General features: G+C 38.6%; 1 protein-coding gene across 1 annotated transcript; it reads left to right on the forward strand.

Moving 5' to 3' along the window:
- The first annotated feature begins 33 nt into the window (after window positions 1-33).
- LOC145785608 (host cell factor 2-like) lies at window positions 34-26,613 on the forward strand. The gene is made up of 21 exons (XM_082597281.1): window positions 34-199; window positions 11,523-11,671; window positions 14,601-14,761; window positions 15,875-16,080; window positions 16,198-16,418; window positions 16,596-16,743; window positions 17,254-17,406; window positions 17,527-17,692; window positions 18,144-18,231; window positions 18,542-18,644; window positions 18,817-18,905; window positions 19,220-19,423; window positions 21,113-21,185; window positions 21,586-21,694; window positions 22,379-22,522; window positions 22,740-22,928; window positions 23,365-23,818; window positions 23,987-24,279; window positions 24,529-24,683; window positions 24,894-24,954; window positions 25,558-26,613. The coding sequence occupies exons 1-21, from the start codon at window positions 40-42 to the stop codon at window positions 25,589-25,591; spliced, it is 3,360 nt and encodes a 1,119-aa protein (XP_082453407.1). The 5' UTR covers window positions 34-39; the 3' UTR covers window positions 25,592-26,613.
- Window positions 26,614-26,847: the final 234 nt, after the last annotated feature.

Raw genomic sequence — 26,847 nt, forward strand, 5'->3', positions numbered from 1 at the left:
ATTGGTTACATGTGTTTTGTGGGACACTGAGAATCAAAGATGGCGGCCCCCAGTGTAAAATGGAGTAGGGTTTTAAATTCTAGTGGACCCATACCTAGGCCCCGCCATGGACATCGAGCTGTTGCAATTAAAGAACTTATGGTTGTATTTGGAGGTGGAAATGAAGGTATTGTGGACGAATTGCATGTGTACAATACCGGTAAGTGGCAGCACTATTGGCATAACCAAAATGGTTTTTCTCTGTTTTTATAATTTGTATCATTTTATGATAAAAATAAACTAGTTATGACTTAATTTAAGTATTTATCCATTGCAATTACACTTTTTAATTAAACTCAAATGCTTGTGTGCTCATTTTTAGTTGTTTTTGAGTGTTATACGGTATATAGCCCCTTTATCAAATGGCAAGCATTTATAAATATCCAAATTGTGTGCAACGATAAAAGCAGTTGCTGTAGCAGACTTCCACTAGTTTAAAAGTAGCGCTTTACCACTACAATATGCCAAAAGAACAGTGCTACTTGCTACTAGTCGATAAAAAGTAACAAGCTCCTACTTTTGTCTCAACATGACACTAGAAAGGTTTATTCAAGTAATTTTTTGGGTGCAACCTAATTCGTACTATGAACAATTCGTACCATCAGTTCGTACCTTGAAAAGATAGAGAAAAAAAATTAAAAAAAGCCGTAGTCGCTAATCGCAGTTTTCGCAAACATTTTAAAAGGGTTAGGGTATCTGAGTATCGGTATCCGCAAACTGAATAGATCACGAATAAAAAATGGAACATCGCTGATTGCAGTTTCCGTTTTTCTGCAAACATTTTAAAATTTTCGGTAGTGATCCTAAGAGTTTGCCGAAGTCGCTGATCGCACTTTTAGCAAACATTTTAAAAGGGTTAGGGTTGATTGGAGTTTCCGCAAACATTTAAAAGGGTTAAGGTTTAGGGCTAGGGTGTTTCCGCAAACAAACAAACTGAAAATATTGAGAGAAAAAATTAGAACAAAGCCGAAGTCGCTGATCGCAGTTTTCGTTTTTTCCGCAGTTTCCGCAAACATTTTAAAATTTTCGGTAATGATCCTAAGAGTTTGTCGAAGTCGCTGATCGCAGTTTCCGCAAACATTTTAAAAGGGTTAGGGTTGATCAGAGTTTCCGCAAACATTTTAAAATTTCTTTAAATGATCCTAAGAGTTTTTGTTTGTTTGCGGAAAATTTTAAAATGTTTGCGGAAACTGCGATCAGCGACTTCGGCTTTTTTAATTTTTTCTCTCGATATTTTCAAGGTACAAACTGACGGTACGAATTGTTCATGGTACAAATTAGGTTGCATCCATTTTTTTTAGGCAGAGGTTATATTTACCATATATTGTGAATGTAGCCTCTGTGGCTACATTCCCCTCTTTTCTCAAGCAAGACGATGATCACAATTGTGCTTTCAAGCGTTTTGTATAATATACATTACATAAGCTTCGTATTTTTGCGCAACCATAGCGCTAACTGCAAAACATGTCGTGCATGCTTTAACCGTATCTGTTACTGGCGTAGACCTTATGGTCTCGCCCTCTGCTAATTCAGCAATTTCACATAGAAGCAGTGACGCTAGAAACCTGAGATTTCTTGACTTTTACTTTTTTTTCTTGCCCCAACTTTTAATCCCGATTATGTTGGTATCGGATAATTGTGAAGTTCACAATAAACCTTTTGTCACAGCCAGTTATAAAATGCAAGAAATTTCCTGATATTCAATAGCTTGATTGACAGTTTACTATTAGCGTGCGGTTTCATTTTGTGTCTGTCAGTCATAACACGACGACGGCGCTAAAATTCCATTCTCTACCCAGGCAGCAAAATCCGTCGTTTTTACATTGATTCAACGCCGATTTTGCTGTCTGGGTAGGGAGTTGGTCTTTGACGCGATATGAGTCATTCTTTGCTGGCAGACATCAATTAGGTAGGTAATTTATTATTTGCGTAAATTGCTTTGTAGTGCAAAAAGTGCATGGAATACTGTTTGCACGGAAACGGAAAAACAAAATTGATGAAATTCTGTGTTCTATGCAAGAGGACTTTCAAAATAAAATGTGAACTGAGAAATTTGACCAAGAAATGGCGAAAATAGGTCAAAAACCGAGTCTTGATCACCTTTTCTACCTAAAATACACAATCACGAATATATTTTGCGAAATAAATTTGATTGAAGTGATAGATAAGGCTTTTGACCAACGGCATACTTTTTCCCGTTATTTGCTATAAGCCGACGGAGTAATTAGCAATAATAAGAGAGACGTAGACCTGATGGTCTCGGCCAGTAACTCTTGCCGCCAAAAGGAAGCAGTGATAGATACGGTTAATGAGCGTATGAAAGTGGCAGCATTGAAAACATGGCGAAACTAAAACCCTTAAATGATACATTTGATAAAACTCTTTTTTTAAAGTAAGTAGCCTATTAATTTTTGCAGCCACCAAACTTACTCAAAGACAGTAAAAATTGAGTGCATAAAATTGGTCATTTTTGTAACCTTAGCTAGCAAATAACATGAAAAGAAATTTGACTCATTGACCTCGAGCAAACAGATGTGCAGTAAAGATTGCATGCAAGTTCGTTCGGCAAACATGGTCAACTTCATTGGCAAACGAAAATTAACTAGAGAAATTCTCCAACTTTAGCAAATTAAAAAATTCTAACAACTAATCTTGGTTTTTCATACTATTACAGCTGGAAGCAACAAAAAAACACTCTTATCGATAAACTTCTAAAAAAAACGCTCCTAGGCAGTGTCAAAATAATGCCCTTTGGAATCAATCAATCACTAGTTTATTTTTTTCTCAAATTATCATGACAAATACACTGGTACATTACATAGAAGTGAGAGAGGAAGGAAGCGAAAGACCTTAGGACGTCACCAAGTAAAATTAAGATGAATCTGAAATCAATGCGGTCACTATGAGCCACGGGTGCCAGATGTTTTGTCCTGACGTTTCGGCCCTACAAGACATCGGCTACTTGGGTGGAGAGTGCGAGATTGAGAGTGGTAAAACACTGCAACCGAAAAAAAATTTTATTTATTGATTTAGACTAGAAAAATGAAGACTACAGACCTAGTTTCAGTTGATTGAAATGTTTTATGATCGCTTGTCGCACTGCCGCAGCTAACAAATAATGCTCGATATCCAAAGTCCTACTAATTATGATAATTACTCTTGACTTCTATACCAGCTTAACACAACTGAGGGGTATAAACACTGTAATGCACAAGCTGACTGGTACATTTGTCGGACCGGTTGCGTCATTGCGCGCTGCCGGTCCTCGTGGTGACTCGCACTTTCCACCAAAGTAGTCGATGTCTTGTAGGGAACTGTTAGAAAGTTTTTCAACTTACGCTCATCCGCTTATTGGTAAACCATCGAAAGGTTTTGTCATGTCAAGTAGTAACATGTCAAGTTTTATTAAGATGAAGTTCAATGTGGATATTATTCCCGTATATAATACATTTAAAGTGAGTTATTATTTTCGAGTGCAACCTAGTTCGTACCATGAACAATTCATACCGTCAGTTCGTACCTTAAAAAGATCAAGAGAAAAAATTAAAAAAAGCTGAAATCGCTGATCGCAGTTTCCGCAAACATTTTAAAAGGGTTAGGGTATTGGAGTATCGGTTAGGTAAGATCGAGAGAAAAAAATAGAACATCGCTGATCGCAGTTTCCATTTTTCCGCAGTTTCTGCAAACATTTTAAAATTTTCGGTAATAATATAAGATTTTGCCGCAGTCGCTGATTGCAGTTTCCGCAAACATTTTAAAAGGGTTAGGGTGTTTCCGCAAACAAACTGAAAAGATCGAGAGAAAAAATAGAAGAAAGTCGCTAGTCGCAGTTTCTGTTTTTCCGCAGTTTCCGCAAACATTTTAAAATTTCCGGTAATGATCCTAAGAGTTTTTGTTTGTTTGCGGAAAATTTGAGTTAAAAAAAAAGAGTTTGCCGAAAAGTTGCTGATTGCAGTTTCCGCAAACATTTTAAAAGGGTTAGGGTTGATCGGAGTTTCCGCAAACATTTTAAAAGGGTTAGGGTTGATTGGAGTTTCCGCAAATTTTAATATTTCTGGTAATGATCCTAAGAGTTTTTGTTTGTTTGCGGAAAATTTTTAAATGTTTGCGGAAACTGCAATCAGCAACTTCGGCTTTTTTTAATTTTCTCTCTCGATATTTTCAAGGTACGAACTGACGATATGAATTGTTCATGGTACGAATTAGGTTGCATCCTTATTTTCAGCTTAAATCTAGGACTCCCTCCTGCTTGTGTTCAAATGTCCTGTACAAGTTCACTTGTTTGCATGACGCGAACTGTACATACTTGTCCACACAGCATTTGGCCACTAGAGTGAGGGAGCACTTAGATTTAACTAATTCAACAGAAAAAGTGCCATTAAAGACCAGGGCTGCGATTTTTTCTTTCTTGTCGAACGACCAAAAATTCTGCGTTTGTTTGTCGAATAGTGGTATGACGTCACAAGAGTCAGATTATAAGCATTTGGCCGCGAATTACTGCGTGATAGAGAATTTTTCCTTTGGCATCTCTTTAACAGATCCCGCACTTCACTCGCTGTTTGCTGAACCTTAACCGCTTCTCGGTAAGACCGACCGAAGCTTTTGCCATCCGTGTTGTCGGAGGATTCTTTCGTTTTTTAGTCATTATAAAATACTGACTAACTGAAGACTATCCTATCTGTAGTTGGGCAAAGCTATGCTGTTCTTACAACTTGCCTAAAATATTACCTTGCCTTGTCCACTCCCAGTGACTACCTACTATTCTTCTAGAAGCGAACTCTTATATATAGCGGCCTTTCTTTTCTGTGTTTCTGATTCTGAACATCTGGTCGGAAACTAGGCTATTTTCTTGATGTAAAACAAACTTGCGTAATAAGTAGGCTTTATTGTGTTCTTTTATTGTGTACTTCTGCAATTATTTTCTCCTGTGTCAATCACCTGCTTTAAGTTATATAACGGAAAGGAAATCTTAAATTTGTTTACGTCATCATGCACTGGCTACATAAATCCATCATTGTTAAATCTTTCAAAGGATGGCATCTCGCCTGTTGCGAGACAAATTTCCTGCAGAATGCAGATGTCCAGACTTCCCAGCCAGCAAACTTGTTTATACATGTCAATTCTGGGTTGTTTTTTTTCGCTGAGACTTTTCGGTCATTTGTCCGAAATAACTTGAAAAAATTCGGTCATTTTTTATTTATTTTGGTCATTTTTAGTCATTTTTGGTCATATATAGTCAATTGACCATACATTTTTTCGGACATTTTGACCGAATTGACTATATTTTTTTCGGACATTTTGCTAAAAAATTGGTCAATGACCGAAAAATGACCCAAAAAAAAAACCCAGCATGTCATGCGTTGTGATTCAACGTCTGCAGACGTTGAATCAATGTAAAAACGACAGGTTTTGCTAGCTGGGTTGTGTGCTTTTGTGAATGTGCAAAATCACCCATTACGTAATCACAGAAACTCTTTTAGTGGAAGGAAGTCGAGTTGCAACCGTGTTTATCTGTCTACCATTCTTTATTCACATTGCAAAACATTTCTGCAATCTTGGAACAACAAGTGCATAAGTCAGACATAAATACAAACTTGCAAACACGTTGACAACTAAAAGTAGCCTACTTCGGTTATTTTATCTATAAAAGAACGGAATGGCCCGTTTCGGTGAGTCCGATTCGGTGAGTCCGATTCGGTGAGTCCGATTTGGTGAGTCCGATCCCTATTTAGTGATTTTTTTAATTTTTTTTTAAATTATTGGGTACCGTAGTCTAATTATCATTACCATTTTAGGGTTAACAGTTAGGGGTTAGGGATAGGCGTTAGAGATTAAGAACTCACCAATCAGACTCACCGAATCGGACTCACCGAATAGTAGCAGACCCATAAAAGAAACCCGTTGTGTCGAATAGCACGAAACAGCACGAAACGTGTGTGGCGAAATGTTTGATGGCAGGCGTTAGAACTTCGATCAAAGCGTTTTCCCGCAGTGTTCAAAATGTTCTGGAAGAGAAGTCCTTTCCATAAAAATAGCGGCTTTTTTCATCTGTATTTCTGAACATCTGGTCGGAAACTAGGCTGTCTCAAACGGCAAAATACAAACTGGCAGTGGCATAGACGTTGACAACTCAACGTAACCTAAGTTATTTCATCTATAAAAGAAACCCGTTGTATGTCGAATAGCACGAAACGTGTGTTGCGAAATGTTTGATGCCAGGCGTTGGAACTTCGATCAAAGCATTCTCCCGCAGTGTTCAAAATGACGGCGCTGACGCCTTGGGAGTTTCTCGTGTGAAGCGTCACTTTTAGACCTTGCTTTGAAGTACCTGGCGAAGGAAAGTTTACGTAAGTCAGCTCTTTCATGATTGCATCACGTGATGCCCCCCCCCCCCCGATTCCTCGACCTGACGACGTTTCGTCCTCTCTCAGTTTTTTTTCCTTTTAATTTCCCTTTTTTTCGTTTTTTTTTTCCGTAAGGCACGGCGTTTGTCGAATAGTGATGGCGCGTGTCGAGTGACCTCGTCACCGAAAAAGGCAAAAATCGCAGCCCTGTTAAAGACCATATATTCAATTGCCAATCATGTTCAAACAACAAACCATCCTTGGAGTCTTAGAGTTGTGCGTAAATGTTTCACCGAATTTGACACTAAAATCCACGAGGCTTTGCTCATAAAATCCTGCAATCCTCGCCTCAATGTGCAGTTGTTTGCCGCAGACGCTTCCTATCTGCTTAACGTCTTTTTTTAATTCTTCATCCGATGTGTGTTTGCTACGCGTAATTAACCGCCATGTGATGGGGTCTGCTACTATTCGGTGAGTTCGATTCGGTGAGTTCCTAACACCTAACCCTAAAACGGCAATGTTAATTAGGCTACAGTACCCAATAATAAAAAAAAAATTGAAAAAATCCCCCGTTAAGGGATCGAACTCACCGAAACGGGCCATTCCGCATGTGATGTGCCTTTCTCCCCTGCTTCGCCGTTTCAGTCTTATGCATTTCGTTTTCAATTCATTGTGTAGATCAATTATTTACTTCAATGTAGATGTAAAATCAGTTATTTTTTGTTACGGTACCGTGAAACCTTACAACTTTGCCCGAAATTTGTGACTTGTATATATATCCGACCACAATACGGTTTTCATGATTTATAGTCAAGTGGGGTAAAAAAAAAATTTTTCAGAAAGGTTGTCCTAGATTTTTTAGCTTATCAAGTATGACCACTCAAGTTGGTCACAATATGCAGACCATGTATGTCTATCATCCCTCAATGAAATTTTTTAAATCCATTAACTGGTTTGGAGATTATCCCAAAATATCTGAATTTTTTTTTACCCCAGCTTTGGGGTAAAAAAAAACACCTGTTAGTATAGCAGCTTCTTCTTCTTTATTATTATAATATTGATTTCATATGCAATATAAAGGATTCTCCACCAGAGGAAAGAAGCTTTGTGTAACTCATAAATCAAGGACTGTGAGAGATGCTGAACCCATACTCAGAACTGACCGGATGGGTCATGATGATGATGTAAACGATTTTGCCCACAATTTTTGTATGCACTTTTTATTAAAATAAACATTGTGAAATCGCAAAGTCTCATTACTGTAATAAAAACAGCAGCAAGACAAAAAATTGTGTCTAGTATACTTATGCACGCCATCCTGAATTTTATCTGCAGCTCTGGTTTGAACAAGCAAGTGGACGATTAAATTTCGCGGATCGTGAATCCTAAAAAGTCAACCTGCAGTTTGTGAATGAACATACAACTAAAAAACAACAGACAGGAAATAAAACAACAGTTTGTGTATGTCTGATTGTATGTGTTGTGCACTATCAATCAATGGATCGCTCTGTACTCTCAATCTGCGCTATTGATCGACTAACCCGCAACACTAACCTTAACCTCGGACCCCCAACTCCAGAAAACATCAATTGATTGTGCATAACACATGCAATCATGCATACATTGGCACTGATGCATCCAGAAGTTTGTTTTTGTATTTTTTGGTGATATACTGCTTGGCAGTTGACATAACACCAATACAAAGCCAAAACATTCCATAAAATGCACTGTTTTTTTTTACCCCAAATCGACGAATTTTATTGGGGTAAAAAAAACACCTCAATAATAATTTACACAAACATTTGGAGGCCCCAGTCTTTGTTGCATCTAGTAGCCTCACAACATAGTACTCACAATATAACATTAAAACATTCATACTACCTATCACTAAAATTTAGCAAAAACCTTTAATAAACTCCTCCGAACCTTTTTTTGCACCCTTTGCTGGCAATATTTACTCTATTTAACATAGCTCTTCTTTGTTAAATCCAATCTTTTTCCTCTACCCCTCAAAGTAATCTCCAAAGACCACTTAAACAAACACTAAAAAAGTTAAGTGAATATCTACTCATTTTAGATGTGAGATGGTAAGTGTTTTTTTTTTACCCCAATAACCCCACTTTTTTTTTACCCCACTTGACTTTTGGTTTTGTTTAATGGATGATATTGTTAAATATGAATATTTTATCAATTGTTTCAGCAGAAAAAAATAACTTGTTAAGATTATTTTCATTAAGTTAATTCCAAATGAAAATACAAGAGGAAAAAATGCAAAAACTATGTGTCGGAAATTTCACATGGGGGTCAAAGGTCATTTACCCATGCAGAGTGTTTTCCATATGCAAAGCTTCTATATTTATTCATGAGTATGTGCATTGTGCAAATGAGTTTTAGTTTTTATTAAATTCAAAGAAATTTGATATTTTTTTAGGCATTTTAGTGGTTGTGACCTCTTATTTTGTGCTTTTGGTACAACTTTGCCCACTCATGATCACTCCAGCGAACACAAACTGCCTATTTCTTGCATATAACTTTTATAAAGTTTGTACGTAAGGTCATGAACTTGATTACAGGTCACTAAGAGACACATTGCTGTGATTGGTTAAAATTAGAGATGTACCGATACCAATATTTTGGCCGATACCGATACCGATATCACTTTTTTAGGCCGATACTGATACCGATATTTTGGCCGATACTTTGGTGTTACAAAAAGAAGCAATTTTGGTACTGTATTTGCAAGGAATTATATCAAATGCTAAGTTTTACCTTATTTGCATAAAACTATTAAAAAAAGCTTTCAATTGGCATAATTTATTAAAGATTCAAGAATCAAATCTCAACCGCATTGTTGTGTCATAATAGTAGGTTTTAGTAATGAAAGGCCACCGTAATTGGGGTATAAGGGAAGAAACATTACATCACAATTGGGGTTTCTGAAAAATTAATAAAGTGTTTGCGCAAACTCTCTAAATAGGGTCTGCTACTATTCGGTGAGTCCGATTCGGTGAGAGCCTTTTTCGGTGAGAGCCCTATTCGATGATTTTTTTGAATTTTTTTTTGAAAATTATCGGGTACCGTAGCCTAATTAAAACCCTAAAACCCAAACCCCCAAAAAAAACCCAAACCCCCAAAAAACCTCAAACCCCCAAAAAACCCCAAACCCCCAAAAAAACCCAAACCCCTAAAAAACCCCAAACCCCTAAAAAACCCCCAAACCCCCAAAAAAACCCAAACCCCCAAAAATTTTGAGGCAAAAATGAAAGATTATAATTAGGCTAAAAGCGAATAGCAGAATTTGTTATATTGCAAAATGTGCAGTAGCTTACATGACTTTAAAAGGGCACCATTGCCCCCCTGCCCCTCCATCTGCAGAAAATTTGAGGGCAGGGGGGGCATTCGCCCCCCTGCCCCCCCGCTTCCGGCGCCCCTGGGTGGAATTTAATATTGGTTCAACCTCCCGAAACACAACGGGTGACAATAGCAAATTGTATGCGGGCGAAATCACAAGAAAAGTTTCCAATTCAGTTTATGAAGTCAAATTCTTAAGGCCCCCATACAATTTGTCTTGTGACAAGTACTCATGGCCCTTGAATGAGGATCAGACCTTTGTGGTCTTTGATGCCATATCTCGCGTTCTTCCATAACCAATCGTTAATCAACGAAACAATAGTTTCATTTTTGTGTAATTTGTCACAAACTGTAAAACATGTATATATTGTAATCGTTCTGCTGCTGCTTTCCAAAAATTCATTTTTGTAACATCCATTGTTGCCGCTGTGTCACAGAAAGGTGCATGATTGATGATACTGTCGTTCAGTAGTTGTTCATATTTCTTTACTACTTATGTTAGCAATTTCTATTCAATAAACAAGTTGATTTCAATATACGATCATTAAGCCTGGTGTGGCTAATCGCGACCATAAGGGTAGCCAATTCAAGCCTTGAAGCAGCCGGCGGCCATGGCCGGCGGATTGGCCGCTAAGTAGTGCTTGAATGACCGCCTGTGCTACCTCCTTCGTCGGCCAAGTTTGGCCGCCGGTTTCTTCTAGCCAATTATTTAATTTCGCAATAGAATGATCGTGGATTAAATGTCGAAAATATGTAGTATCAAAGAGTGACGCAGAATTAGGTCAGCGCATCATAGTCACTACTGTTGTATTGAATAATGAATATATCCAGCTGCGATCACCAGCGCTGTAAGTCTTGTTTGCAATTCCCGATGTTTATTTTAATGAAGTGTTAATCCGAAGTGCTAATTTACATCGGCTGGCAATATTGTCGTTTTTATATGGATTCAATGTTGTTGGACATTGAATCGTTGTTAAAAAGGAGAACTAGGTTAGTTGACATCCTTGGGGAAAACACGTGTCTTCATAGTTGAGAATGCTGTGGGTTAGTGACTTCACACCTTCAATGGTGACATCATAACGGAATAAATGGTCAGGTTTTATGAAAGGCGGTATGCAGTTGAAACAATTTACTGAGCTGCGAGCAGTTAAAACAATTTAGGGTTGTTAGATGGTCCCGCAATGCCGGATTATAATCCCGATAAAGCATTTAATGCATGGTACAACGATTCTATTGCAGGACGTCGCCCAGACTTCAACAACGCTAAGTGATCATTTTAACATTGTTGCAAGTTTAATGCTGTTTACTTGTGCTATCATTGTTGTATTTTGGCCTCCAAGCACGCAGATTTAGCCGCCGAAAAGGAGCTTTCGGTAGGCCACGATGGCTGCCGGAAAAAAACACGAGTTTTAAGGCCTGCAATTATATAAAGTCCCTAGTCCCTACCAATTGGGCAGAAAGTTATTTTTCTACTGTAAGTTATTTTTAAAAACACTGCTTGTGGGCAAAGTTGTATGATACCGTACCATGTTAAAATTGCTTGATCCACAACTAAATGTGTAAAATATAGCCAAAAAGGTAGCTGTGGGCAAAGTTGGTTCACTGTTGCATATTTTGTTGACAATGGTTCACTGTTGCATATTTTGTAGAGGTTTTTGTTCGAGATAAGACTGTTTGGCCATTATCTGTCTGTGGTTGAAGAAAGTCACCTCTTTACTAAAATTGTATAATACTTAGTATTTAGGCAACCATATTATATATCATTTATATCAAGTCATTGTTTTACAGTAACAAATCAATGGTTTATTCCGGCTGTTCGTGGTGACATTCCACCAGGATGTGCTGCTTATGGCTTTGTGTGTGATGGAACACGCTTGTTGGTGTTCGGTGGCATGATTGAATATGGCCGATACTCTGATGATTTGTATGAATTACAGGTAAATAAGTTTAAGCATTAAGGATATTTTTAACAATTTATTGCAGTAAGTCGTGTAAATGGAGAAGGTCCTTTTTATTTCTAATGAAAGTGGCTGAAAAGTATAGCCTACGTGAAATGGAACCTGCATCTGAAATGCGGAATGGCCCGTTTCGGTGAGTCCGATCCCTATTCGGTGATTTTTTCAATTTTTTTTTTAAATTATTGGGTACCGTAGCCTAATTATCATTGCCGTTTTGTGGTTAGGGGTTAGGAACTCACCGAATAGTAGCAGACCCCTGAAATGTGTAGCTAGCAATTTTTTGCTCCATACTTTGCAGTAGACCAGGGGTGGGCAAAGTTGTTCAAAGAAGGAGCCGCTTGCGGATAAACTATAAACACCGGCAAGCCGCAAAATCAGTTGACACATACTAACATAACAGCAATAAAAACACAATGATTGTTTATCCATACCAGTTTTGTACTTGACTCGCTAATCTCTGAAAATTTGGACGATAAATTGTTTATGCTGTGCGAATTAATTCTTCCAAATGTTCATTTGTCAAGGTTGCACGATGTTTTGAATTTACAAAGTTATAAATTCTTGTAAAAATGAATAAATAAATTCTGGTGCTACTTCTAAGCTTCAACTAATTTGCTGCTTAGCGACTTTATGAAACTTCCAATTGTTGCTGACTGAACGCAAAATGAGCCGGGAGAGGCACAACGTTGCTTTTGCAACGTCACAATTCTATTGTTTAACAATGGCTACAGTAAAAGACTCCTTTTTGATCTTTGTCTTTTATATATTGGGTGCAAATTAGATTTTGAAGAAAGTATACAGTAAGTAAGAAATTTTAATTTTTACAAACCGATTTTCTCGCCTCTGTCAATGTGGCGCCCATGGCTCGAGCCATGCCTGCCATACCTTAGGTACGCCACTGCTTGGTTGAATTCGCGAGAGAACATATTTATAAAATATAATCTTAATTTTTTTGTAATATTATATTATGTATATACTTGTAATATTCAATACAAGAGCCACAAAATTTATGTTGAAAAGCCGCATGCGAGCCGCAGTTTGCCCACCGTTGCACTAGTGTACATACCGTACGGTATAAATGCAATTTTTATTCTATTGTTTGAATGGTTAGACTATATATATGAATTAGAATGTGTGGTAAAATATCATTTAATTCTTCCAACGTTTAGTACTTTCTCATGGAGTCATGATAAAACAGTACGTATTAAAAAAATTAAGTAAAACACTTTAGTCTTTCTCCACAATTAGTATTTTTTTAATCTCTTATATACATACCCAGGCCTCGAAATTCACGGCGGACATGTCCGCCGTCACAGCTCGTGATGTCCGCGAGAAGTACCATCTAGATCGGTCATATTTGTCCGCCGAGAAATAACACAGGGACTAGCGATTCAAATCGTTATTGCATAACACAAACAATTGTTGCGAGAATATAATTTCCAGCGCATTCTAGCGCGCATCTACAAAATGAAAATACTGTATGATATCCTTAGCTTCCATTCAAGCAGGAAAACTTTCGATTTTTACGTTGCTTGAACGATTGATGACATCGAATCAGCGTAACAAAGGTGAATTCTTCGCTAAGAATCGGTGGGAGATTGGGAGTACGGTTTTTCAACAGCAATCACGCGCAACTTGGTTCAAGTCTTACGTCACAATGTCTGGCTTTGATCTCCGAGTAATATTGATAAGGCAAGGTTGGTTACAAAATTAGATCATACGAGTAGGCTATTACAGCAAGATGCAGCAAAATTTGTTAAGTTTTGGTATTACAGTAAGAAAGAAAACGTCAAGGGAAAATAATTCACTTTCGCTCACACGACACGCAAAAATAAACCTAAAGAAAAAATCCTAGTGAAACTTTGCTCAGCAGAAAATAGTAGCGTTAGTGTAGAATTTTTCCGACTCGTGCCCAGAGCATTGTGACGCAAAAAGCTAGACGACCTCGTTCGGTGGAAGTTAATCAGTTATGCGGCGTATTAAGCAGCCACACGGCGCTTTGACTCTTCAAGCGCACGTCGTTGGTCTTCTCAAATGGCGAAGAATTATCAAGATAAACTGATGAAGCATGACGATCGACGCTAAAACTCGTGTGTCCGCCGTGAGACTTAATTTGTCCGCCGAGATAGCTGCTCAGACCGGACACGTTTGTCCGCCGTCAACAAAAACGAATTTCGAGGCCTGTATACCGCTATATTGAACTTAAATGACGCCATATTTTGTGTACCAATTGTATGATGTGTTCCATTTTATGTAAAGTACCATACCAAAATTATGTATGACTGTCAATAAGTAAGGTATTTTTAATGTAATAGAAAAAAACTTTCACCATTGCACAGGGTATTATTCTTTTTTATCTGGTAAAAGATTCCTTCTCACCAATTTTCATTCAAATCCATAGACATTTACTCCTTTCGCAAGGAAATTAAAGTTTAGCCAATAACTTAGCTCTGAAATGTTTGCTGCAACAGACTTAATCATTAGGATGTTAAAAGTTTTTACTTCGTTTTCTTTTCTTTTTTTTCAAAATAACTTGTTTGTCCTCTATCATTGTCATCTTTCTTGTGCAATGTGCAAGTTATAAAAGTTTGAATAATTTCTAGAAAATTTACAGGTAGAGTTTTCGCAAATTGTCACATTTTGGCACCCTGTACGAGTGTACGGTTAAAAGTTTTGAGACTAAAACCACTCTAGTGTTAAGTGTTGTTGCTCAGGTAAACCTATCTTTTACAAAATATTTCAAACAACGTATGCTTACTTTATGATTTGATGCTACCATTGGACATTGGTAAAGCCTTTCAATAGAGAAGGATGGAGAGACCAGACACCTTTAAAAATTTCTTTTCTTTTGAATGCTTCAGAATATGTATTTTTAAGACAAATGATGTAAGAAATTTGAATTATTCAGGCAAGTAGATGGGAGTGGAAGAAGTGGTCACCCCGTCCTCCAATCAGTGGGCCTTCTCCTTGTGCCAGACTAGGACATTGTTTTACCTTGGTTGGAAACAAGATTTACTTGTTTGGTGGATTAGCCAATGAAAGCGATGATCCCAAGACAAATATACCAAGGTAAGAGTGTTTTGCTTTGTTATGGGAAAAACCGGTGAATCGGTGATGATACTTCATCGATGGTAGTATTATTTTGCCATTAAATACAGAGTTTTCAAAGCTTATTAGTCTGGTGAGTTAAATAGCCTATAGCTTCTGTTGATCTAGATCAGGGATGGGCAAAGTTGTTCAAAGAAAGAGCCGCTCGCGGATAAACCATAATCACCAGCGAGCGCAAAATCAGTTGAGATAACATAACAGCAATAAAAACACAATGATTGTTTATCCATAAGTTATGTACTTGACTCACTAATGTCTGAAAATTTGGACGATAAGTTGTTAATGCTGTGCAAATTAATTCTTCCAAGTGTTCATTTGTCAAGGTTGCACGATGTTTTGATTTTACAAAGTTATAAACTCTTATAAAAATAAATAAGTAAGTTCTGGTGCTACTTCTAAGCTTCAACTAATCGTTGCTTATAGCGACTTTACTAAACTTCCAATTGTTGCTGACTGAACGCAAAATGAGCCGGGAGAAGCACAATGTTACTTTTGCAAAGTCACAATTTTGCAGATTGTTTTTGCAAATTGTTTAACAATGGCTACAGTAAAAGAGAGACTCTTGTTTGATCTTTGTGTTGTATTGGCCGCAAATTAGATTTTGAAGACAGTGTAGGCTAAGTCGCAAATTTTAATTTATATAATACCAACCGATTTTTGCGCCCCTATCAATGTGGCGCCCATGGCTCGAGCCATACCTGCTATACCCTAGGCACGCCACTACTTGGTTGACAGTCCGAGATACATTTATAAATTATATGTAATCTTAATTTTTTTGTAATATTACGATTCAATACAAGAGCCACAAAATTTATGTTGAAGAGCCGCATGCGGCTCGCGAGCCACATTTTGCCCACCGTTGATCTAGATGCTTTGATGCAAAGTATGTCATATATACAAAATGTGTCTACATTTGATTTTAGAATCGTTGGTCTATTGATTTAAGTTTAGTATCATTGGTAGGCTATTATTCTTGCAATTTATGTAGGTTGATGTGATTATAACGTTAATAACAAATAATAAAAGAGTTATATTATATATGTTATTTCCTTTCCATTAAATATTAACTTTCAGGTACTTGAATGATTTGTACACTTTGGAATTGCGCCCTGGTTCTGGAATTGTTGGTTGGAATGTCCCAGCCACTTTTGGATCTCCACCACCTCCCAGAGAATCACACACTGCAGTCTCTTGGAAAAACTCTAGCGGGCAAGATAAACTTGTCATATACGGAGGCATGAATGGCTGCAGACTTGGAGACTTATGGATACTCGATATTGGTAATATTATAGTTATGACAGCTGGTTCACAGATTTCCATCCTTTTTTTCTTAAATTACAAAATATGTTTGAAGAGCGTTTTTTTTACGTTCTTTCACGTATGTGCTATGTTTGTAGAATCCATGCAATGGAGTTGCCCAGAGAGTTCGGGCATCTTTCCTCTACCTCGGAGCTTGCACAGCGCAACTTGCATTGGCGACCGCATGTATGTGTTTGGCGGCTGGGTCCCACTTGTCATGGACGATAAAGTGGCAATTCATGAGAAGGAATGGAAATGTAGTGACACCCTCGCATGTTATAACCTTAAAACGCTGACGTGGGAAACTTTGTCATTAGAGGTAAGCAAATATACCTGACTAAAACTCTAACATTTTAATGTTTTAGTCATGCTTTTTCAATGTTCGTTTCACATACGAATCGCTGTAAAGCCAAATTTTGTATCTGTATAATACAGGATTGATTGACTTCTTGTTAACTTGCTTTATAATCAAACTTGTTTCAACCGGTTTTATCAGGTTTATGATGACTCCGCTCCCCGTGCTCGGGCTGGACATTCATCTGTTAACATCAACTCGCGCTTGTACTTATGGAGCGGACGAGATGGCTACAGGAAGGCTTGGAACAATCAAGTCTGTTGCAAGGACTTGTGGTTTCTTGAAACAAGTAAAATGGTGTTTTTTTTCTGGCGTTATGCACAACCTGGTAGAGACCGGTCTGTAAAAGATTGAAAAATCAGTTGGTTAATGTTCGCATTGGTGCAAGTATAAATTAACATCAAAAATAAGTTTGGGTAATTGTATTTTAGCTACTAATTGACTTGTCCTTTTTTAAACATATGTGAAAGACTGTGGTTTTTCATTTTTGCTCTGCTCAACTTTATTCATGTCCATTGTCCACAGTGCGCAATGTACAAAAGTATGGGAAAACCGGTATTCTGCGCATTTTGACACCAATTTCGTCTCTCTACCATGTTCCGTTTTAGCCCCTTACGAGTTTCATGTACGCGGTGCCACAGCTACATGACGTCATAATGGAATAAAAATTACACTTTTTCAAATCAGTGTCCAAAATCCCATCATACCCAAATCCGAACGTTTTTAATTTCGAAGTGTGGAAAAAATGAAACATCCTAGTACACATCTGTGGCCTACCTTTACACATTTTTTCATGCAGAAAAGCCGCCCGCCCCATCTCGGGTCCAGTTGGTTCGAGCATCAACGACAACGTTAGAAGTATCGTGGGGAGCCGTCAATATTGCAGATGCCTACTTGCTTCAAATACAAAAATACGAAATGTTACCCAAAAATCAAACTACCTCTTCGAAAGGCAAGTCGTGTGCTTTCAATATTCAAACAGCTTTTACAAGAAAAAGTTTACACATAACATTTGATTTCTTATAGTCTGCGTGTGTCAGCACAATATTAATAGACCATCTTACCATTGCAGCTTCAGAAGCCCAAGCCAAGACGTCGGCAGCTCAACTCGTAAACACGGCTCCACGTCTAGCTACACCGCTACCTGTTTCTTCATCTGTCACTTCCCAATCTCACATGACCGGTATAGCAGCATTGGCAGCTGCTGCTGCGGCGAAGCAGAAAATCCCTTCATCGGGGTACGGATTCTTGTAAACTTTGTCTCTAAAAACATAAATATTGATGCTAGATACGATTTCTAAACTAGACAAGGTATTATCGTATTGGGTCTAGGTTTCTTCATTTAGGCACAAATACCAAATATTCTACAGTACACTCATACCGGTACTGGGTTTAATTTAAGATGAGATATTGCTAAAAAGAGCCGTATTTATCGGAGTTGATGAGGTATCAAATAGATTCTGTTGTACTTGTGAAACGGAATTGCTCGGTAAGGCATTCACTTCAAAATAAAAGAAACATCACAATGGATTTTGTTTTCATTTTTCTAAATAGAAAAGTACTAGATATTTGTAAAATAATGATAATGCCCACACAACTCTGCCACACTTTCTACGTTCTAAGATTCCCTTGCGCTTTTGAGCTCAGCTCCAAATCGAGTAAACGAAACGATTGTGCTTTTTATTTCAGCGTGTCAGCAGCGCCACCTAGTGAAGGACCCGACACGCCAACCTTTCCAGACGCATCTGCAACTCCGACAAACACCTCAGCTGACGTTGTAAGCTTCAACTGTCACCAGCGTTCCGTGTCAGAGTACACGCTAAGATTGATAAATTTTATTCATGCAATGCGTGTGTGTGTGTGCGCATGTGTTAGACAGTGACTTACATAAAGTGACTGAGCTTTACTTGTATGTTAGAGTGCAGTTTAATCTTAATAACTGAGCAACGGATGATTTTGCATAATAAAAGAAAACCTGAAACTTTGAAGACACCATGTTGATGCTATTGCCCTCAATGCTGGTTGGAACGTTCTCTCGACGCTTCCGCCTCCTAAGCAGAAATCATAAAATTATTTGCACTTTGCAGAACTCAACACAACCGAAGACCAGCCACCCATCCACGCCACAATTGACCGTAGTCAAGTCGACGCCTGCCCAGCAACCAAGGCAACTCATCACCGTCAAGAAAGGTAGCCGGTTGTTCGATTCCTTGGCTTAGAAATGGTGTGCATTCTCAGACAGAAAATCCGTCATTTTTACGTGGATTCAATGTCTGCAGGCGTTGAATTAATGTAAAAATGACGAATTTTGCTGTCTGGGTTATTTATCAGGTTTGTTGAAAAAATTGATTCTGCTTTTCAGGTCCGGTCACTCAAGTCGTGACAACAGTCATAGGAGGGGTTACCAAAACCATCACTTTAGTAAAGACCCCCATGACAACAGTTTCAAAGGTAGTTACCACCCACAAAACTGATTAGTGGTTTTTATCCAGAACTGTGTATTTTAGTTTACGGTTTTTGCCCGACCACTGATGCAGAACGCTAAACTCTGGTCATATTAATTATTGGTAGGGTGGTAATTATTTTTACGATTACTGAACCATATTTAACGTGAATCTACCTATCTAGCCTTGAGAATGATTTCTTTTGTGTCCTGCGCTCTAGAGTCACTGAACAATGGCAGAATTCTGTGCACGCACAAACTTTACAACAGCTGGAGCACATTGATCTGATCACTGTCATAAATTGCGCCTTTCTCTTTTTAGACACAGGGGCGTCCAGTGGTCAAGCTAGTGCCCAGTGGAGCTTCGGTGATGACAACTCAATTGAATAGCACTGGCTCATCGGCGCCGGTCATTAAGACGATTCCACTCATCAATAAATCTGGAGGCGGTTCGAAACTTGTTGCCATAACGACGAAAGTGCTCACGCCTGGAGCAGGAACCAAAATCATCACTTCGAACACCCAGGTAGGATGGGCGTGCTGAAAATGAGGTAAACTGGTGGCAGAATCGTGTTTGCATCACTCTGGGCAAGAATAATTGCAGATAAAGGGAATGTTTGGAATACTAGTGGAGGTTTTGAACCACTGTTACAAGAATGGTTAGAGTTGACGTTTCTGCAAAGATACTTGTAACCAGCTGTACCCTAACCTCGCATTGCATTTTGCTATGTGTTTCTCCAACCGCCGGTAATCTTTATATGGACAATTTAATGCAAATATTGAATTGCAGTTGACGTGTTTCACAAAGTCTATCTTTTTCATATGAACTTGGCAAAACAATACAGCTTCATTCAGTCCAAAATCACTCTTAATTTTAAAAGAGAAATAATTATGCTCATGCTCAATAATAAGTATACTCTCATCAGGGTTGGAAAAAATCATGATTTTTTTTAAAAAATAAAAAAAATCGGATTTTTTTTAAATCGGATTTTTTTGATTTAAATCAGATTTTTTTGATTTTTTTTTATATAAAAAGCGTCGAGTCTACTTGGGGGAAGAGATCATTTTAGTAAGATAGCAGAATTATTTTTAACCCCTTGATTGATTGAAAGGCTTTGCTTTGCAAGTGTTTATTATCACATTGTAGGCTAGCCTGCCTAGTGTCTATTGCACGGTACCACGACAATTAACCGAACGACAGTTAATCGAAAACCTAACCCCTAACCACTACGCACTAACCAGTAACCCTAACCCCTAACCATTATCCCCTAGCCCCTGAGTGTTCCATTGCATATGTGCTTCGTCGTTCGATAAACTGTCGTTTCGATAAACAGTCGTTTGATGAACTGTCGTTTCGATAAACAGTCGTTTCGATGAACTGTCGTTTCGATGAATTGTCGTTCGATGAACTGTCTTTCGATAAACTGTCGTTCGATAAATTGTCTTTTGATAAATTGTCGCGTCACGCTATTGCACATATTTTTAAGTAGGTGTGATATGTTGCTTTATACTAAACCATAATGTGCATATCGAGATTGAGGTACGTCTCAGACTGTCATCTCACTACACTAAAATCTTTCTTTACGTTTGAGCACACATTACTTTGCTTTTTTGCTCAACTGATGCATAGTCTACAACCAGACTTTTTGCAAAGACAGTTTAACTGTGTAATATAATTATGTTACTGACGTATCATACCAAAACAATAAAAGTTCAGATGACACAAAATTGCAGTTTATTTTGCATTGAGAAGTTTGTACACAAATACAAGCTCGCCAGCTTTTGCAGTGCCCAATCGATTTCGAACTTCTGATTGAAGCAGACCAAAAGTGGAAAAAACTTGCTCAAAAGCTATGTTTAGTGAACAACACTGTTTGTGAACTGCCAAGTAAACTAAGTTGCCTTTCAAAACATGCATAGCCTTAAGTATTTAAATATAACTTTTGTATTACAGAGAAGCAGTGAAACGTTTGTTGATGTATTTATTTTTATTTTAGCAAATAAATAATCATTTGATTTTTTTAATTGATTTTTTTGATTTTTATTGTTTGATTTAAATCATGATTTAAATCATTTGATTTAAATCAGCCAACCCTGACTCTCATTCATAGACGTCATACAGCCCGGCTATGTTATCGAGGTAGGTCATATAGTTTTCATATATTATACCTACTCTTCCAATATCCACTTAACTGCACTTTTTTTTTTCATGTAGGGACTGAAGCTGATATCGAACACCTCCGGTATGCAGCGTATCATCGTCACGCCTAAACCCACCATCGCTCCTGGTAAGATATCTCTTTAGTTTTTATGAGTTCTGGAGGCGTAAATGCCTCGTCGAAGTATCTCTAATTCTCTATGCTTTGTTATCTGTCTGCATTTTTAATCGCGACGTTGCGTCATGGGTTTGTGAACTTGCTAAACGTAAAGAGCACTGTGGACGTCCTTACTAGACTTGTGTGTTTGGTTGTGCAGACTTAGTCACATTCCAGCTGTCAAAACCCAACTTTTGTGCATGGTTTACAGACGTTGAATCGACGCAACGAAGACAGATTTTTCCAGCTAGGTTGTAACCATCGCAATTTATGTACCGGTCGCCATAGTTGCAAGTTGCAACTAATTTAGTATTATGCAACTGAACTTTGTATTCCATATCTGAAGTTGTTCTGTTAACTTGTGATCTTGCAGCAAAGGAGACAAACGTGGAAGCGAGCGCCATGACAACCACAACCCCTTCTACGACATTTACAAAGAGTTCTATGAAACCCCCGCCCGTGCAAGCTGATACGAAAGAAAGGTTAAAATTTAGACGACTTTATTGACATTTTATGGTGCGATGGTTTGGTCAAAAAAGGCGTAAAATGCACAAGCATGATAAATTGTTTTCATTGCAAATCAATTGGTTATTTCAGTAAGAAATCAGACCATCTCGAATATGCATTAGAAGTGACAGTTCGAAGAACTTTCCTGTTGTAGAACTACAAGCGATATTTCTAATATTGTGGTCCGCAACTCCAAATAAGCGATTGTACGCTTGCTGCTCTTTTTTGTGTGGAACACTAGCCCCCTAGATCGTGATGAATGGAGACTGAGGATGTGCCTTGCCAGACCCCGTCCTACCCTGATTCTAGGAAATGAGACCTAAAACAGGAAGAAGATTTTCTACTAAGTTTTTGCCTATTTTCAGACACCTTGCGTGTTTTTTTCACGAACAGGTGCAATGTTTGTCTTTCGTTTCTTGCCCTTAATTTGTACAGCTCAGAAGTATCGTTTGTGGTTTTCATAAAGCAAAATTTTGTCTTTTGTTGGGCGTTTGATAGTCGTGGCGAGTGCTCCAAGCAAACCGAGAATAGTTCGGTATTTTTTGTGTTAAATAAACGTCTTATTGAACCACGTTGGGCTACCTAGTTTTATCTGTTTGTGTATGAAAATTAACTCTCTTCCAAAGTTTCCTTGCAATGACAGTAGAAATGATTTCCAGCTCTACATCCGAAGATCTGTCGTCGACAGTGAAGAATGGCTCTTCTCCCACTGCTCCTCCCAAAACTTCAGATCCGGAGCCCATGGAGACTGATGCTCCCGAACCAGTGAAGTCTGAACCACCAAAGCAAGAGTCAACACCGAGGTATCAAATACAAGACTACGTCACTATGATCAAGATAACTCAATATCTAACTGAAACACGTTTGCTTAATGAAGGTCACGAAAAAGAAAAGCTGGATTGACAGAATGCCAGCTTGTAAATTTGTTTTTTTAAGTTTGCGAGCGAAGTTTGAAATACAGCTTTGACATGTTTTACTCTTCGCTTGCTATTAAATGTCATTTGGATGTTTTCGTTCCAGCGACACCGCAACCAGCCAATCCGAACCGAAGTCTCCTCCCCACGAAACAACTGTGACCAATCAAACAGACACACCTATCACCGCCACTGCCGACAGTAACCAAGCTACGTCTACCACAGCGTCTGCTGCCGAAGCCTCGAATGATGCAGAACCAGCAAATGCAACAGAACAAATAGCAACTACAACTGCGTAAGTTGCATCTTTTTGTAAATAGAATGCAAACCTAATTGTTGATATTCAAAGAAAAAACGGTTGTACCAGCAAACATCTACAGGATTGGTCCATGATACAAGAGAAGGATCCACAGAGCATACAAGCTGATGTACATAAATCAGCAAGTGAATAAAAAAGTATTAGTAACCTCTCGAGTACATGAAGCTCCACACAAAGTGAAAATTTCATGACGTATTGACATTTTTTTTAGTTTTTTCAAATGTAAATGTAAGCTACATGTACTTGAAAGGTTACTGATAGCTTATTTATTCGCTAATTTAATTATATTGATGCCCATTGCCCATAAATGCTGGCTCATTGATTTCAAAACTAAAGTTTAAAGAATTCCTTTTGTAAGTTCTTAAAATGCATCTTGTCATAATCAACAGCTTCTCCATTCTTCTTCATTCAGAGAATGCAAAACTCCTCCTCATGAAACAACAACCACGAATCAAACGGACTCCACCAAGACTGTGTCCGCTGGTGGCTCTTCCACGGAAACCACTTCATCCACGGACATAGCCATGACGGCCAGTGTCAACTCTGCACATTCCTCGACTCCAGCAGATAATCCTCCAGCTACCGACGAGCCTCCTCCGAGTGCTCTTGCAGTTAAAATTGAGGATAAAGATCTTCCGACAAAGATGGATGTTGACGAAAAATCGGAAAACGTAAAAGATGAGTTAAAACCAAAACAAGACATTCCTCCTGAAACAACTCCAGAAGAAGCTGATCCGGTGAAACCGGAGAATGTCTGGTTTGATGTTTCAATTGTCAAATCCACTTCATTCACTGTCAATCACTACATGGAGAAAGTTGACGAAGTGGAATCGGATGCCGTGGATGTGATCACAGTACCAGACAAAGTAGTTATTCGCTTTTTTATAAATTTTATTTTTTAGCTTAAAATAAATACTGAACTACCTGAGTCGAAAACAGCATTTGTTATGCTATAGCCTGTTTTATAATAATAATTCGCAAACTACTATTTTGTTAAAATCTAATCGGATTTGCAATCTACATCTTTTTTTCAGAGTGGGTGTTTGAAGAAGGTGATGCTGGAGCCTGGCACCGCGTACAAGTTCCGCGTCGCCGCCATCAACGAATGCGGTCGCGGTCCTTTCTCAGAGTTGTCCGCCTTCAAAACCTGCCTGCCTGGATTTCCTGGCGCTCCCTCGGCAATTAAGATCAGTAAGACTCTCGAGGGAGCCTCGATTTCTTGGGAACCACCTGCCAGCACGAACGGCATCATTCTCGAATATTCTGTTTACCTTGCGGTGAAGAGCGCCTCGGCCAGACAAAACCCATCGAACATGCAATTCGTGAGGTATGTTGGTCGTCATACATCGCGCCTAGGCCCTGGACTAAAAGATATATTACTTATCTGTTGAATTGTAATCTACATTTTCTTAAAAATGTTCCAATAGTTAACGTTTTTGAGTCCTCAAATCACCACCTTGAAAGGTTTTGTTTTGAGGCGTTCCGTTAAAATTCATGTTTGCAACGCCTTATCGTTGCAATTGCGTCTAATTGCATCAAAGTATCGCAGTGTTTGATTAACTTGTCGACCGTTTAGGGTTTATCTTGGCCAGCAACCAAAGTGTACCGTGCCCCACGCCCACCTCGGGTCGGCCCACATCGACTGCACGACAAAACCGGCAATAATTTTCCGCATCGCCGCTAAGAACCAGAAAGGCTACGGTCCCGCCACTCAAGTTCGCTGGCTACAAGGTACGTACTGCGAAAATACTTCGCTACCCAGACAGCAAAATCCGTCATTTTACAATCAATGTAAAATTCTTGGTAATTCTTTAACCCCCGCAGACATTAAATCAAAGTAAAAAACGAATTTTGCTAGCTGGGTTGTTTGTAACGCTTTTTCGGTATAGAGACGTTGATTGGACATAATGTGACATAATATGATGATGTCTGCTTGTTCAGATGCCTCGAAAGTGGACGCGCAGCGACAAGCCTTCAAACGCATTCCTGCCGCCGGTGATGGGTAAGCGCTTGTGAAAGCAAACTCATTGTAACTCCTCTATCCCGACCAACATCAGTTAAAGTTTTCAGCGTAGTTATGGAAAGTTCTGCCCAGACAGCAAATCAGTCGTTTTTTTACATTGATTCGTTTGCAGGCGTTGAATCAATGTACAAGATGACTGATTGGCTGTCTGGGTGCTTTGCTGGGCAGCGTTGTTGACAAACACATCAAGCATGTTAGGGAGTGTATGTTTTAAAACGTTTCGAAATCGAACACCGACGGAGCTCTAACGTTTAACTTGTACTCATTAATTCTTTTCGGTGATTGGTTTCGAGGGGTGCAGTTTCGAAATCACTCAGATTGTTGCTTTTTCGACCAAAGCCTCTTTCGAAAGTGACATTCTGGCAGCTATCTCATAACGTCATCAAAAGTCAGTTAAAAAGTTCCTATCCCTCCCGAAACCATTCTGGTACACGAGACCAACCTTATTAGTAATGCTTCTCGTCGTTAACTGCGCCACAGTCTTGGCATTGCCTGTGGACTTAAAGTTTTAAACAATATAACATTTATTACGACCTCCAAGGTGATTGATATCTTTCATGAACAATGTTCATTCTGCCGCAGGTCCGCAAACAAAAAGCCGAAAATCGATGCGTAGAAGCCAACGCTGTTTCGAAAATGCAGTAGCGCAAGTATGACACTGAGGCGATGATGGCTCGACGATTCTGCTACGGCTTCTTCACACAAAAGAAGAGACGCCGATATGCGATTGTGCCTTAATTGTTTCGTCACCCTGCCTTGTTCGGTTTTCAAGAGACTCAGATTTATCTATTTTTCTTTTTTTGAAAATATCTAAATGTTAACCAGATGCCAGGTTCTGTCGTTTTTGTATCTCGGTCAGCAGTCAGATAGCGAAGCGTCTTGAAACACAGAATTTGCCATGCGTTGTTGTTTGTTGATCAAAGGACTTTGTGTTTCGAAGTACGCAATATTGACGTCGGTAACCGTTTAATGTACCAGGTAATTTGTCGAATATGCTTTGTCGTTACATCGGACATGTCCCATAGTTTTGTAAATATTTCAGATTTTAAGATCCGATTTCGTTTATAGTGAACTTTGCAGACAACAAAATTCGTCACTTTTACATTGATTCAACGTCTGCACACGTAAAATCTATACAAAAATGACAGATTTTGCTGTTTGAGTTACACCGACTTTAGATGTCGTCATCGAGAACACATAATACGTGGAGGGACCTCGTCGGTTCTCTCATATTTGAAGAAGTTGATTTTGAAAGGTTTCTGTGAAGCATGTACTCCGCCATGTGCTGCATAGCGCTGTTGTTCAAACAACAATACCCTTTGTTCTTAAAGTTCTATCATTTTCACACTAACTTCAACCTTACATCGTCATCTTTCTAAACTAGGTAGTACTAAGCAGCAAAATAAAAAGTTTTTTAACATATAAAATGGGTAGTTTTTTTTACATCTCTGTACGTAAAGATTATGGAATGCAACCTTTTTGATCGACTCTGCGTTGTGCAAAAGATTATGTTCGGCTGATCATTCATTTTTATTCCCGCTTGTTCATTGCAAAATTTTATTCTTAAAACTATTTGAGAGCGTGATTTGCAGCAGAAGTAAAAGCGTCATAGCGAAGTACAATTTTATTTGTGTATTATGTCGAGTGTGCTTTGTGTTCACTGCAGCTGCACTTGGGCAGCCAACGAAACAAAATCTTTAGTTGACTCAAACTGTAGGCTCCAAGCAGCTACTCTTGGACAGGCAACTAAACAAAATCTCACATCTTCAGTTGACTCAAACTGTAGGGTCTGAGCACAACCAGCTTTTTCCACATGAAGCCTGTTCCACAAGTTTAAGCGAGGCGTTTAATATTTCTTCACTTTTGAAATTA

The sequence above is a fragment of the Aplidium turbinatum genome, chromosome 16, assembly GCF_918807975.1.
Source record: "Aplidium turbinatum chromosome 16, kaAplTurb1.1, whole genome shotgun sequence".
In the NCBI taxonomy this organism is placed as follows: Eukaryota; Metazoa; Chordata; class Ascidiacea; order Aplousobranchia; family Polyclinidae; genus Aplidium; species Aplidium turbinatum.